Source organism: Eptesicus fuscus, chromosome 2 (assembly GCF_027574615.1).
Source record: "Eptesicus fuscus isolate TK198812 chromosome 2, DD_ASM_mEF_20220401, whole genome shotgun sequence".
NCBI classification, from domain to species: domain Eukaryota; kingdom Metazoa; phylum Chordata; class Mammalia; order Chiroptera; family Vespertilionidae; genus Eptesicus; species Eptesicus fuscus.
The window spans coordinates 17,519,195-17,535,012 of NC_072474.1; the positions used below are offsets into that span (position 1 = coordinate 17,519,195).

Consider the following 15,818-nt stretch of genomic DNA (forward strand, 5'->3'; position numbering starts at 1 on the left):
ATGAATTATGTAATTTAAAATTATAATTTCCCCTAATCCTATCTAATAAAAGAGTAATATGCAAATTAACCATCACTCGGCTACACCCACAAGCCACGCCCACAAAGCCACGCCCATCAGCCAATCAGGAGCGAGTATGCAAATTAACCCAACCAAGATGGCTGCAGCCACGGAGTGAGCAGGAGAAAGGCTTGGGTTTCCCCGGCAATGGAGGAAGCCAAGCTTTCCGCACACCCTGGCTGGCCCAGGCCTCCGCTTAAGGCTACAAAGTTTCAATGATAGAAGATAAATAAATCCCAACAAAAATGGAGGCAGCCACGGAGCTGGAGAGAGCAAGGAGGCTAGGGTTGCCCCCGGCGATGGAGGAAGCCAAGCTTCTGCAGCCCTGGCCTGCTTTGGCCTCAGCTTAAGGCTACAAAATTTCAATTGTAGAAGATAAATAAATCCCAGATACCAGGGCCTCTGCTTGGGTTGCCGGGGGGCGTGGCTGGCCTGCAAACCACCACAGGCCTCTCGCCCAGGCCACCCCACGCCCCAAGGGGATCCCCACCCTGATCCGGGACAACCTTTAGGGCAAACCAGCTGGCCCCCACCCATGCACCAGGCCTCTATCCTATCTATCCTATCTAATGAAAGAGTAATATGCAGATTGACCATCACTCCAACACACAAGATGGCTGCCCCCATGTGGTCAAAGATCCTGCCCCCATGTGGACACAAGATGGCCAGCAGGGGAGGGCAGTTGGGAGGGACCAGGCCGGCAGAGGAGGGAAGTTGGGGGTGACCGGGCCTGCAGGGGAGAGCAGTTGGGGGTGACCAGGCCTGTAGGGAGGGCAGTTAGGGGTGACCAGGCCTTCAGGGGAGGGCAGTTAGGGGCAAACAGGTTGACAGGGGAGCAGTTAGGCATCAATCAGGCTGGCAGGGGAGTGGTTAGGGGGTGATCAGGCTGGCAGGCAGAAGTGGTTAGGGGCAATCAGGAAGGCAGGCAGGCGAGCGGTTGGGAGCCAGCCGTCCTGGATTGTGAAAGGGATGTCTGACTGCCCATTTAGGCCTGATCTCACCAGGATCAGGCCTAAACAGGCAGTCGGACATCCCTTGAGGGGTCCCAGATTGGAGAGGATGCAGGCTGGGCTGAGGGACACTCCTCCCCCCATGCACAAATTTCATGCACCAGGCCTCTAGTATTTACATAAGAAATTTAACCCGTATTAGTAACTCTGCATTTTATAGCCACTAAATCATCTTAATGAAGTCTATAATGATAACTGAAAAAGTAATGCCACATCTGCATAGTAATTTCAGTGCAGTGATATCTCTAGACAATTGTTATTTAGATGAAGAAAGTCACAAGAACTCAGAATGAGAGCTTAAAAAGAAAAATAGCTAACTTGAGCAATGCAACCTTCTCTAGGAAACAAATTCAAATTTTCTATGTTGGGCTTCCGTCAAAATATTGCCAATTGATCAGAGTATTGTTATACATTATACAATTTGATTTCTTGTTTTTGACAGGTACCTTTCCCAAGACACTGGCAACTTTCTTGACTTTGTGTTGTTGTTTTTTTAATCAGAGGAGCTTATTCTAACTTTGATTTTGAAGGAGGCTATTTGTTTTCAAAGTTTTAAAGAGTTAAAACTAACAATTTTATGGTTGTGGAGTACACAGATGGGGTTCACACAAATAATTATTTCATAGGTTTTATTCATGTTCCTTGATTGGGACAAAAACTGTATTATTTATACAGGGCAGTTAGGGGTAACCAGGCCTGCAAGGGAGGGCAGTTGGGGGCGAACTTAATAATGAAGTTCACATAAAAAACAGCTCTTTTTCACTAACATTAGTTTGAATTATAAAATCTTTATAAAGGAGTTCATGGATTGAAACAGTATTTGCTGTAACTATTTTTGAAAGTGAATTGCTATTAAAACCTAACAAAAACTTCATATGAAACAATTTATCAATTTCAAAACTCTATTTTGATGGAAACATATATTACAATTTTCATTAATATATAATTTAAAAATCTAATTTCTTCTAAAAAATCTTACAAATTCACTATATTTATGACATTTTAAAATAATTTCAAAGATAGTAAAAGCTAGAAATTATAACTGTAGCCTAAAAATTGATAAATTTTATTTCATAAACCATAAAGTTTTATTTTAATAATGCCAAGTTATGAAATCCATTCTTACATGTCATTGGAAAGAATGACAAATGTTTGGAAATCCATATTCATTAGCCTTCAATACAAATTTTAAAAAACAATATGCTTATCTTATCTAATAAAAGAGTAATATGCAAATTGACCATCACTCCAACACACAAGATGGCCGCCTCCATGTGGTCAAAGATGGCTGCCCCCATGTGGACACAAGATGGCCACCACAAGATGGCTAGCAGGGGAGGGCAGTTAGGGGTGACCGGGCCTGCAGGAGAGAGAAATTGGGGGGGACCAGGCCTGCAGGGGAGACAGTTGGGGGGGACCAGGCCTACAGGGGAGGGCAGTTGGGGGGAACCAGGCCAACAGGGAAGGGCAGTTGGGAGGGACCAGGCCTGCAGAGGAGGGCAGTTAGGGGTGACCAGGCCTGAAGGGGAGGGCAGTTGGTGATGACCAGGCCAGCAGGGGAGGGCAGTTGGCGGCAACCAGGCTGGCAAGGGAGGGCAGCTAGGGGTGAACAGGCCAGCAGGGGAGGGCAGTTAGGGGCAAACAGGCTGGCAGGGGAGCAGTTAGGCATCGATCAGGCTGGCAGGGGAGTGGTTAGGGGGTGATCAGGCTGGCAGGCAGAAGTGGTTAGGGGCAATCAGGCAGGCAGGCAGGCGAGTGGTTGGGAGCCAGTAGTCCTGGATTGTGAGAGGGATGTCCAAGTGCCCATTTAGGCCCGATCCCACCAGGATTGGGCCTAAATGGGCAATCAGACATCCCTCGATGGGTCCCCTGATTGGAGAGGGTACAGGCTGGGCTGAGGGACACCCCCATCCCCCGTGCATGAATTTTGTGCACCGGGCCTCTAGTTGGATATAAGAACAGATAAAAATCAGACAATCTGAATGTCCATTAACTGTTAAATGGATAGATTGTGCTACTCATACAATAGAATATTACATAGTAATAAAAATTAATGAACTGTGGCTTCACTCATCTGGATGGATTTTAAAGTTTTTCAGCAAAAGGTGATGGAAGCATACATATAGTATGACTCCATTTATATAACACTTACAAGGAGGCAAAACTAAGCAGTGCAAAACTACAAATACAAACAAGGGAATGATGAACAGAAAATCTAGAATAGTGGTACCTCTGGAGGAGGGAAGTGAATGTATCAAAGAGGAGCTATAGTGGGTATCAGTTATGAGTAATGTTTTATTCTTAAAGAGAGGTGGTGACTACATGGGTATTAATTATTCATCCTTAAACGTATACTTTGTACACACGCTGGAGAAAATTGGAGGAAAGTAGAGACCTGTATGTAGACAACTCTTTTTGAAGAGGCTTGACCTTGATTGGGACATAAATAAAAAATAGTGAAAATATGTAAAAGTTTAGACTTTGTTGTGCTCTTATGCTTTTTAAGATAGAAAATGAGAGCTGAATGGCGTAGAAAGAAAGGTTACATTGGAGAGGAGAAGTTGAAGAAACAAGAAAGGAGAAAACTGATGTAACAAGTTACTTAAGTATTCGGAAGGACAGAGTCCAAGGCACACCTGAAGAGGTCAACCTTTGAAAGGAGGTGGGATTCTACCTAATTTCAATCAAAGTGGAGTAGAAAAGAATAGAAACAGGTGAGCAGATTTATACATTTGGTGATGGGAAACTAAGGTATTTCGTATCTGATGGCTTGTTCCTCCTCTTGAATGAGGTAAGATCATTAGCTAAGAGGAAAGGATCAAAGCTGGTTTTGAGAAAAAAATGGAAGTATCTGAGAACAAACTGACCACAGGTAATGCAGGTGCTTTCTTGGACATTTTACCTTACCTATTTCCCTTGTCTCTGTCTGCAATGAATTTCCTCTTCCTTTTTTCCAGCAAGTCTTCCCATCCTTCAAGACTCACCACGTCTTCCATGCCCTCTGAAACCTTTTCTGACTATTGCATGGTAATCCTTTCCTTAAAGCTTACAATTGACTATATCACTCATGTTTCACTTACTCATGGACTGTCTTGCAATAACTCTTTTGGTTGTACATGATTTTTTATGTTGTCTCCTTAACTACAGTTCTTGAGGGCAGAAATTGTCTTTCGTTAAACACTGTCCCTCCCTTTCAGAAAAAGTGTATTCTCATACACATAGTGAACATCTGGATGTATTTTCTAAATATGCCATCTACTGAAACAAATATCCTTAAAGGAAATGATAAAATAACTAAGAGTGAACTTTGAAACCTCTATTATTTTCTTATAACTGCTCCTGGTTTTCAGTTTTTGGTTCTAGAACTTTTATTGTTGACAGTATTACAGATGTCCCTAATTTCCACACCTCCTTTGCCCAGCTCCACCAAACCTCGCCTTTTTAGAAGACAGAAAGCCAAGGTTAACACATAATTGGTTTGCATGTTTTAAGAAATTATTCATGCTCATTAAGCTATTACTTTTTCTTACAATTTTTTTTTATTGTCTAAAGTTCTACATATGTCTCCTTTTTCCCCAATTGACCCCCTCCCCCATCCCTTCCCAGCTTGGGCAAGCCCCCACCGCCCCAGTGTATGTGTCCATTGGTTATGCTAATGTGCATGCATATAAGTCCTTTGGTTTCTCTCTAACCCTCCCCTCCCCTACCATTTGTCTATAGATTGATCTATTCTTGTTCATCAAATTATGTTGATCATTATATCCCACATGTGAATGAGATCATGTGATATTTATCTTTCTCCGACTGGCTTATTTCGCTTAGCATAATGCTCTCCAGTTCCATCCATGCTGTTGCAAATGGTAAAAGTTCTTACAATTTTTATGTTTTTTTCATGGAGCTAGCTCTACCAAAAAATGAGGTAAAATGTTAATCAGCAAAGACAAATTATGTTAGGAATGCCATCTTGTGGTTGAGAGTAGTTCCTTACACTAACAGTTCCTTTCAGTGACCGTCTTTAATTCAGAAATCAAACATCCAGCAAATTCACAAATGTATGGTTAAAATGTATTACTACTACAAAGAAAGAAAAATTAAATATGTGCATCAATTGTGTGTGGTTTTAGTTGTCAAAAAAAGCAATGCTCATCGAAAAGGGAGACAATAGGTATAGAAGAATGGACTCCAAATAATATAGGGAAACTGGTACCTACAACTATAAACATACTTCTAATAAAACTATTCAAATACACTGAATTTTGGAAAAAATTTCTCTTGAAATAGGTAAGCCATTTTATTTCTGAATCCACTTCAAAGTAGGTCTGTTGATTATTACATCCTGGATTTAAATCATGTGTCCTGATTTTCAAACTACGTCACTCTAACTATAAACATCCAAAGGAGAATGGAAAACAGAACAGTTATCTAATTTGGATGGTGTCACTTACACATAATTATTTGTAGCCCAAATGGATTCTGAGTAGAGTTAAAAACACTGGCTCTATCTTAGCAGATAACCTACTTCCTCCATACAAATTAGCCATTTGAGCGGTAAATTATCTTTCTCATCAGAAGAGAACTAGTAATGGTTACAAATGTAGTAGTTGTTAACAACTGTGTTTAAATATTTTAATTGCCAAATTAAATACCAGGCATTTTGGTCCACCTAAAAGTGGGGGTAGGAAGTGGGAACTGATGCATCCCTCGTGAGTAAACAGAACAGCACAATAGCACAAGGGTCTGTGCACTATGCAACCTTTTTGCCACTTCTAGATTAAGTGACAGGTACCTTTTAAGGATCCAAGGAGCATGTAGAGATAGAAAGTTCAGTCCTAGAGGTTAGGCTATTGAAATTCCAAAAGATAATAATATAAACATAGCTAAATAAAAAAAAGACTATTGTACTCCAAATCAATTTTTGTGATTTATTATTGCATGGTTATTAACAAAAAAATTATTTTACTCAGAAAACTTATATGAATTGATTTTGTATTAGTTTTTCCACATGACTCTTCAGGACATTCACATCAGCTGCACAGACCTGATACTCCATCTTCTCTTGCTGTTTTGTCCTCTCTAATAAAGCCTCATGTAGTGGAGGTAATGCATTGTATGAACTCAGTAAATAAAGCCGACTTGACAAAGTTTGGTTGATTTCTTGAATCTTTAAGGCCTGCATGATAGCAGGTGCAAACTTTGAGTAATGAGCTGTAGATGTGACAATCACTGGACAGGTTTTGTCTTGCATTCTATCTGCAACCACTTTTGCAACAGCAGTGTGTGGATCCAAAATATACCCGGAATTATTGTAGGTGGAGTGAATAGCTGCGAGGCACTCTCCCTCAGAGCACCAGTCGGCTACAAAATCCTGCTGAAGTTTCTCAACTAGATTCTTTTCTATCTGAAAGTGATGCTGCTCTTCTAATTGATTAAATAATTTTTTCATTAATTGTCCATCTTTATTAGCCAGCAAGTGTAAATGTCGTTCCAGGTTTGAAGATTTAAGAATATCTATTGCTGGTGAAAAAGTTTGTGCTAATTTCCTTTCTCTTAGGTCATAACGTCCTGTTTTTATAAAATCAGTCAAAACGTGGTTCTGATTAGAGGCACAAATAAATTTTCGAATAGGGATTCCCATCATTTTGGCATACACTGCAGCTAAAATGTTACCAAAGTTTCCTGTGGGAATACAGACATCCACTGGGCTTCCAAAGGAAATAAAGCCTTGGCTAACAAGATCAAGATATGCAGAAGCATGATAAACTACTTGGGGAAGCAATCGGCCCCAGTTTATGGAATTAGCTGAACTTAAGATTGTTCCATATTCCACAGTAAGAAAGCCAGTAAAGTCAGAATCTTTAAAAATTCTTTTTATAGCTGTCTGGCAAAAATCAAAATCTGACTTGACACCCATTGCCCATCCATTTTCTTCCTGACTGCCAATTATCTGTGCTTTTTGAAAATCACTTATTCCATTCTCAGGAAAAAACGTGGCCACAGCTATTCTTTGCTTGTCATTTTTATTAAGATTACTAAAACCATTTAAGACAGCACTCCCTGTGTCTCCTGAAGTTGCTACAAGTATCATATAATTGCAACTGGGTGGAATACAGTGTGCAAAAAGATGAGGCATAAGCTGTAAAGACAAATCTTTAAATGATCCTGTTGGTCCATAAAACAACTCCAGGATGAACTGGTTGCCTGAAAGATGCCTGACAGGGGCAATTTTTGAGCAGACAAAGTTTTCCCCATAAGCAGTTTCAATCATTTCTCCCAATCTGGCAGCAGGTATGTCAGCAGGATGTATACACTTTTCCAACAGTATTTGTGCTCTTTCTATGTAGGTTGCTCCTACTAATCTTTTCCACTCCCCACAGTTTAATTTTGGAAATTCCTTCTCAGGAACAAAGAGTCCACCATCAGAAGCTAACCCCTCAATCACAGCTTCACTAAAGAATTTTGTCGTAACCTTCTGTTCACAGTCTTTAGGCCAAACGTGTCTTGTTGAAATGAAGGTTTCTGAGTCCACATCTTGGTATCTTTTAACTTCATTAAGCACTTTGTCAGCTACCTCCTCTGGGGAAGCCCCACTTTCACAAAAAACACGGGTATCATACCACTTCTTATAATACTGCCTTCTAAATTTAAGTAAGTCTATCATAGCTGTCCCAGAATTCTGACCTACAATCCTATCTATTTTCATTAATTTTAGACGATTAACTATATCTATTAGAGGTACATCCAGGTATACAATTATTCCATTTTTCTTCAGATGCCACATGCTAGTGTCATGCATTGGGTTAGACCCAGTAAGGGAAATCACACTTCCAGATGTAGAGAAGTTTAACACAGCTTTTCCTTCCTCTTCTAAAAATTGTTCATTACCAACATCCTGTAATTTTTCAGACACACTCATATTCCAGGTTTTTTCAAGGATATCATCATCCACATCTATGACACAACAGCCTAGTTTCAGCCCTATTATTCTGCCTACTGTTGTTTTCCCAGCTCCAGGCAATCCCATCAGGATAATATTTTTGTCTCCAACAAGAGAGTGAACTGAGTGACATGACTTCCTTAATTCTGCAAGTGCAAAGGTTCTTGAAAGATATAGCTGTGCATGTTTATCCGTTTTAGCATGTATAAAAGAAAAACATTTCTGGGTTATTTGTTTCAGATGTTGACATCGGTTAAAGTGGAGCATTCTCTTTTCACTTTTTTTTTTTCCAAAGCCAACCTAAAAACTGGCTTTAATCCTTTTCAAAACATAAAAAAAAGAAAGGATATTTGGTTACTAATTTCAACAGACTTAAAATCCTCACAGGAGTGAATATAACCATGTCCACAGTACATAAACTATTTTAAAATCTTCCAAATTTATGGGATATTTTAAAAAAGTATTTGAATCCAAATTCCCATATATTGCATATTACATCTTTAAAAATCTTTTCAAATCTCAAGACACTGAATAATCAAAACTTTAATAATTTGTAGCAATTAAGCAACATAAATTTTGTTCAGAAAATGCCATTATCATAGGTGCTTTTTGAAAAAAATATACTAAATCAAATTAGTATTTCTTTTTCCTGTAATGAAAATTGTTTTATGTTTTATAACGCATATAATAAGGGTTATTTAAAGTTGGAATGTTAGTTGCTTAGAATTCACAAAAAGATGATTGTTTTTATATTTAATTTCTCTTTAGTTATATGAACATGTTTATAGACTATCATGTTACTCATACATTTCTTAGACACAGTATTCAAACAGGAAACCAGAATAAAATATTTGCTTATAAAATGCTTAAATAACTTTCCAAACTATAGGGCCCAGGTATGATATTTTATTTCTATGTGCCTTTTCTATGTATACTTTTAAGAATCTTTCTCATATATTCTTCATATTGAAGACCTTTTAAAATAAGCTAGAATGAAAGGTATAACATTATGCAAATAGTTAAAGTGATGATCAGCAGCAAGGTCAAAGGCCACATATCTATAACCTTATCTGCATGGGACCATCACTTTGGTCTCTGTCCTATAAACATCATCAGTGAAGAGACTTAATTCAAATTCCAGACTCCAGAGTGATAGAAAAAAAACAAACCTCAAGAATGTTATCAATGGCAAGAGGGAAAACTTATTCTGGAATCCAAAGCAGCTTTGGATACTGGTCAAATTCCTGTTTTTAGAAATATACTCACCATTAAAACATAAATGTATGCCAGACAAGTCAAAAATTTAGTCACATGTAAAATGCAAGTTAATAACTTCTGCAACGTTCATTTAAATTGACTAAGATAATTTGACCACTACACAGTGGGGCTTTTCACACATTCTGTAGAACCAAAATGCAACTAAACCATATTAAATGTTAGATGCTACGCTTAAATATGTTCTGAAAACTTTCAGTCATTTACTATTCTGATTATCAATTCTACTCAAACTTTGTTCTGTAATTAACCATTTAAGCCATTTTAAACTAACACTGAATTTAATTTACAAGTTAAATTGCAACTGTCAAGAGAAGGAATACATTTCTTTATTTGGCTTTTCAACTTGTATGTGCTGTGCTTAACTCCCAGTGACTTGTAAACATATGATACACACGTACCAATCTTGATGAAGCATTTGTAGATGCTGAGACAAAGTCAATCTTTGCAAAAAAAGTGGAGTCTATAATGGAAAAAATGTCAAGTTAATCATAACTGCACACAGTATCACAAAATTCCACAATTAGACTATTCTATTATTACAATGCCCATTTGAAATATTTAAAGTGCAAAACAATAATGGACCCTTTTCACGTTTTCCCAAGTCTGTTATTAAAAGATGAAGATACTGCTTTTTTCAACAGTATCTTATCATAGAAAATAGTTTTACTAAACCGTATTGAAGAAATTTCTGCCATCAAGCAATATAAAATATAACCAAATAATAAAATATATAAAATCTTTCACAATGACACCTAAAATTTTAAGAATTTAACTGTATATTTAGTGATCAGAGGAAAATAAATCATGGAATAAAGCTATGAAATGAGAATTTGAATCAAGACATAATTTGCTTGTATTAAAACACACTGTAAAAAGCACAAATAAAGCACTTGCCACAAACAGGTACCTCTTAGTCCATTTAAATTCATTTGTAATAAATTCAAAGCATGTATCACAGTGGCTGGCACACAGGGATATTCATATTTATAGTAACATTAATCATAGTCACTCAATGACAATGGGCTAAAAAGATATAAATTGAGCCCTAACCGGTTTGGCTCAGTGGCTAAAGCATCGGCCTGCAGACTGAAGGGTCCCAGGTTTGATTCCGGTCAAGGGCATGTACCTTGGTTGCGGGCACATCCCCAGTAGGGGGTGTGCAGGAGGCGGCTGATGGATGTTTCTCTCTCATCAATGTTTCTAACTGTCTATCCCTCTCCCTTCCTCTCTGTAAAAAAAATCAATAAAATATATTTTTTTAAAAAGATATAAATTGAATCAGGTTATCTTGGCACAAAGATTAGGCATATTTTTTAATGGTTTTGTTTATTTATAAGTCTTCAGAGAAAACAGTGGTACTCACCTGTAAATCAACTGTTTTGACATACGGTACACAGTCTAATCCTTTCCCTAGAGTAAACCAAGGACCAGAGAACTGTATACTTGAACCATATCAGCAACTTCTTTTATTAAACTGTATTCTAATAATATACACTAGCTAATTTTGAGGGACTGTATATAAAACAGCCTGATTAACCTTCTAATCAGGAGACTTTTGCTTATAAAACCACAATGTCTTCTTTTTTTATTTCCCAATGCATAATTTTTGATGTATTAGTAATAATTCCGTATTACTTGAATAGCTGGTTTGTTTTTATGGACATTTTGTCTTTTTTTTTTTTTTTTTTAATCCTCACCCGAGGATATTTTTTTTTAATTGACTTTGAGAGAGAGAGAGAGAGAGAGAGAGAGAGAGAGAGAGAGCGAGAGAGAGAGAGAGAGAGAAAATAAATATGCATGTGAGAGAAATATCAATCGGTTGATTCCCATACCTGCCCCAACCAGGGATGGAACCCACAACCTTTTGGTGTATGGGACTATGCTCCAACCAACTGAATCACTTGGCCAGAGCTGGACACAAGTCTTTTAACTGATCTTTCCTTCCCCTTTATGCTGGTTACTACAATACTTAATATCAATTCCATTAAAAGAAGACTGTAACACAAACATGTGTTAACGTCACTTTATCTTTTGTAGCCCTACTTTCCCTTCTTTAATATGAATTTAAAATAGAAAATTATGGCCCCAGCTGGTTTGGCTCAGTGGATAGAGCATTGGCCTGCGACTGAAGGGTCCCAAGTTTGATTTCGGTCAAGGGCATATGCTGAGGTTGTAGGCTCGATTCCCAGTGGGGGCGTGCAGGAGGCAGCCAATCAATGATTCTCTCTCATCATTGATGTTTCTCTCTCCCTCCCTCTCTCTCTCCCCCTCTCCCTTCCTCTCTGAAATCAATAAAAATAAATAAATAAAATAGAAAATTATGGTCCTGGCTGGGTGGCTCTGTTGGTTGGAGTGTTGTCCTACACACCAAAAGGTGGCGGGTTTGATTCCCTGTCAGGCACATACCTAGCGGGGGTACATACAGGAGGCAATGATGTTTCTCTCCCCTTCCTCTCTCTCTAAAGATCAACAGAAAAAAGGCATATCTTTGCGTGAGGATTAGAGAAAAGGAAAAAAAAAATCCTGACAGTTCAATTTATTAATTCTGTATCAATATTATTTCATCATAAAAATCTTTCTGACTCTAGAAAAAAATGCTGTTAAGTGTTAGCACATGTAACAAATATTATCTTTTCAAAGCAAAATAAAGAAGATGAATTCTTAAGCTACATACTAATTTTGCTTTTATAACATTTAGCCACAAACTAATTTTAGGACTTCAACATCCATTGCAAGCAAAGTAAATGACAAGAGAAGATGGAATAATGCCCACAGCATGTAACTTTTATCTAGAAACAGAATTTTACTTAAGTAATACAGTCATGGTACTAGCGTTATTCATGGTACTAGCGTTCTATAAAGTTACCAGGAATATTGAATTAGTGAATATTAAACTCCTGCTTCTGAGAAATACATAACCTTGTTTTATATGTGTTTCTGTTTAAAGACATCTTATTTAACATATACAGTTGATTCATTACCAATGAACTCACAGCCAACAGCAATCTTAATTCATGCCTGAATGGAGCTAATCTAACACACATTTTCTCTGTAAGGCCCTGATAGCACTGTTGCCTGGGGAACACCAGGCAGCACTTCAGCACTCTGCTTGGGGGTCATTTTAAACAGCAAAATCACCAACTAGAAGCACAAAAATGTGAAAAATGTGGCACTAAATAGACATGAAAAGGACACTTGTCTACAGTATGAGAGCTGAAGCAAGAAGGCAGAGGGTCACCTTGCTTGACTCCAGCATGGAACATGCACATCAGACAACTCAAATTTTTCACCACTGTGTGCATGTCTGAGAATGACTACAAAAGTGTTGCATGTATTAATTAGGGGTTATAAATAAATTTTAGCCAGAATTCACAAATATGGAACCTGTGAAAAGTGAGGATCAACTGTGTATCATTTTCTTTTATGATTCAAAGCCATGTTATTAGACATTTTTTCATTTATTTATATGTTAGCATGTTTTTCAGTATAATGGTCACGAATAGGAAATTTTTCCTTAGCCAAAGGACAAAACTATTTGAAATTAAATGAAAGTCAATCACATAGGAGTCAGAAAGCAAAAACATTTACTTAAAGACCAAATCTCTTGACCATTATAAAATTACCTAGTTTTCAATTCCTCTGGGAAATTGTCAGAGTCCTACTTAGTCAAAATGATTCAACATTTTTCACCCATTTAAAATATTTGCTATTATATTCTCCTCCATAATAAAATAAGACATAGTACTTCAAAAATTATCTCCTGATGAGAACTGGCTATATGGGGTTCAATGAACTTGTTTGTCATCCTATATTAATGCAATCTCTATTTAAATTTCTCAGATGACTAAACCACTATCTTATGAAGAAAGATATTGAGGTTTTTAAAAATTCTTTTAAATTACTGCATTTTATAGCATTAAATTATTTTACAAGTAATAAGAACAAATAAAAATATACTAGGACTGTGGTCGGCAAACTGCGGCTCGCGAGCCACATGCGGCTCTTTGGCCCCTTGAGTGTGGCTCTTCCACAAAATACCACGGCCTGGGCGAGTCTATTTTGAAGAAGTGGCGTTAGAAGTTTAAATTTAAAAAATTTGGCTCTCAAAAGAAATTTCAATCATTGTACTGTTGATATTTGGCTGTTGACTAATGAGTTTGCCGACCACTATACTAGGATATAAACTAATGATGGGTGGGGGGTAAAGCTCTGGGGCTTCTGAACAAAAATCCTTTCAACAAGCTCCTACTTCCATAGGAATTTCCAAGTGGAGAGGGTGAAAGGATCACACACTCCATGCCATGTTGTAATCATAGGGATTTTACAAGTTCCTACTCATCATTGCTTTTATCTTAGTATCAAAGCTGACTAAGCATTTCCTATTGTTTCCTTTTGCTGTTAGATATCCTCTTAATGGTCTTGAGTATTTAATTCAAGCCTTTTTAAAGTACACTTTTCCATTTTATAACTTAGAAAAATATTTTAAAGTATATTTGTCTTTATAAAGCGTTTATTTTCCTCCCAATTATCATATTTGTATTCCCACCTACACCTATTTTATTCATCTAAGTAGATTCAATAATCTTTAGGAAAAACAAAAAACACCTTTTTATGTCAAACATTTTTAACAAGGGTCTGTGCCAACTACAACCCACAGGCCAAATTAGCAACACAACTTTGCTTCCATTTGTTCATTTGTTCAGTACTGCCTTTGGCTGCTGATGAGCTACAATGTAGAGTTGAGTATCTGCAACAGAAACCATCTGACCTCAAAGGCCTAAATATTTATTAACTAGCCCTTTACAGAAAAGTGCATGATCTCTGATGGTATCCCAACACTAATCTCCTGTGGACATATTGGCCACAGGCATTTCCTTGAACAGTACTGCCGTTTTGAGGAAAATATAGAAATTAAAAATATATTCTTTGTAAACATACTTTCAAAAAAAAACAAGCAGAATTACACATCAAGCATCTAAGAAAAAACAAAAATGTTCCTTTCCAAATGATTTAACAACTTCCATCATGATTGTAAACTAAATATACTATAGTGAGAAGATCTTAAATTCTGTTTAGTAATTGTAAAACCACAGTAAGTATACTGACATCAGTGAAAATACTGTGTTCAGGAACACCAGGAAGTTAAGATTAGCTAAGGCCAGTTGGTACTTATTAACTGAAGAAATACTCTTCTTTGCCCTTACTGGCTCCTAAGGGAACTGATTAACACAAACCATCACAAGTGTTCCTTCCAATTAGAAAAACTGTAAGTTTTGGCCAATGGCTATCCATGTGGCTAATGGTATTATCATTCTGAGCCCTCAGTTCAAATCTTAACATGTACAGAGAACAAAACTTTTCTTTGCGCATGCTCAGCAAAAACCAAAACACTGAGAGGGCGGAACTGGCGCGCTCTCCCACCCTCGAGCATCTTTATTCTCTTTGGACAGCGACCACCGTAAGGGTGGTTCCCACTATCTTCCTTCCCGCATCACATTGCCCACATGTCTTTTAGAGATTGGGATGGCAAAAGCTTTTAAGTGAATTTCCCTCAGCAGTCACTCGTGTATAAGTTGGTTTATGGAAGATCAAATGGGTTGAGAACGGACAAACACCGCTTCTCACAAAGACAATTTTCAAAAATGGACACCAAAAAAAAAAAAATGGGCAAACATTACAGGGCCCACATAAAAGGCTTCCTCTGGTTCAGGCTACACGTTTAAAAAAACAAGTCCACACACTTGTGTTGAAAGACCTAAGAGGAGGGGCCGATCCAGGGGGAGACAGGGCGGAAAGCAGAGAAACCGGGGAGGCGCAGGGCCCGGGGGAGACGCGGGGCGCGACAGGTGGGTGGCAGGCCCGGCGGCCGTGGGCGCACCGCGAGCACCGCCAGCCCAGGACCGAAGCAGCCGAGAGATGAGCTGTGAAGACGAGGACAAGCGAGGAGCAGACAGGGGAGGGCGCGGAGGAGACAGGCATGCGATGGGAGCGGACTGGTGTCTAAGGCCTCCCTTCCTTCCTCCTGCAATAACTCACCAAGAAAATCACACTGAGAAGACGGGGAAAGAGACAGAAATGGGAGGGAGTGTCCAGGAGCATCGCCTCGGGATCGAACCCCACATCTCCGGCCCTGGCCCCCCGACCACAGCCCAGGCCCAAGACCTCGCCAGGACCGCCCCCACGCCGCGGCCCCCACGCCTGCGCCTGCGCCGGTGCCGCCTGGCGCTCCCGAGCGCCACACCCACCTCCAGAGCCGCCCAGCATCAGGCACGTGACTCTCGTCAGGCTCCACCTACGAGCTGTTTCCGGCCCCGCCCCTACCCGGTCCGCTCTCCACGTGGGCCGTGCGTCGGCGTGGCCTCGGCCTCTGGCCCCGCCCCGGCCGGAATTGGGACCTGCGCGCTAGAGCCTTATTGTGTGACCTCAGCCCGCCCGCCGGGCTTCTGTGTCTGAATCTTTCTCCATATATACAGAGACAGAAAAAAACATTTATAAAGGGGCGCCGTTTTTCACCCCATTACTCCCACAGGCACATA

General features: G+C 39.1%; 1 protein-coding gene across 2 annotated transcripts; it reads right to left on the reverse strand.

The window, feature by feature from the left end:
• Positions 1-5,978: 5,978 nt before the first annotated feature.
• On the reverse strand, positions 5,979-15,511 carry THNSL1 (threonine synthase like 1). Of its 2 annotated transcripts, XM_028156602.2 has the most exons (3): positions 15,319-15,483; positions 9,681-9,742; positions 5,979-8,323 (listed from the first exon to the last, which is right to left on the reverse strand). In XM_028156602.2, the coding sequence occupies exon 3, from the start codon at positions 8,269-8,271 to the stop codon at positions 6,040-6,042; it is 2,232 nt and encodes a 743-aa protein (XP_028012403.1). In that variant the 5' UTR covers positions 8,272-8,323; positions 9,681-9,742; positions 15,319-15,483; the 3' UTR covers positions 5,979-6,039. The 2 variants fall into 2 exon arrangements, 1 of the variants encoding a protein (XP_028012403.1); XR_008558022.1 differs by lacking the exons at positions 5,979-8,323; positions 9,681-9,742 and adding an exon at positions 10,343-10,510 and having other exon boundaries at positions 15,319-15,511.
• Positions 15,512-15,818: the final 307 nt, after the last annotated feature.

Coding starts and splice junctions, on each gene's coding strand:
- THNSL1 (XM_028156602.2), bottom strand. CDS start 8,271: ATGCTCCACTTTAACCGATGTCAACATCTGAAACAAATAACCCAGAAA.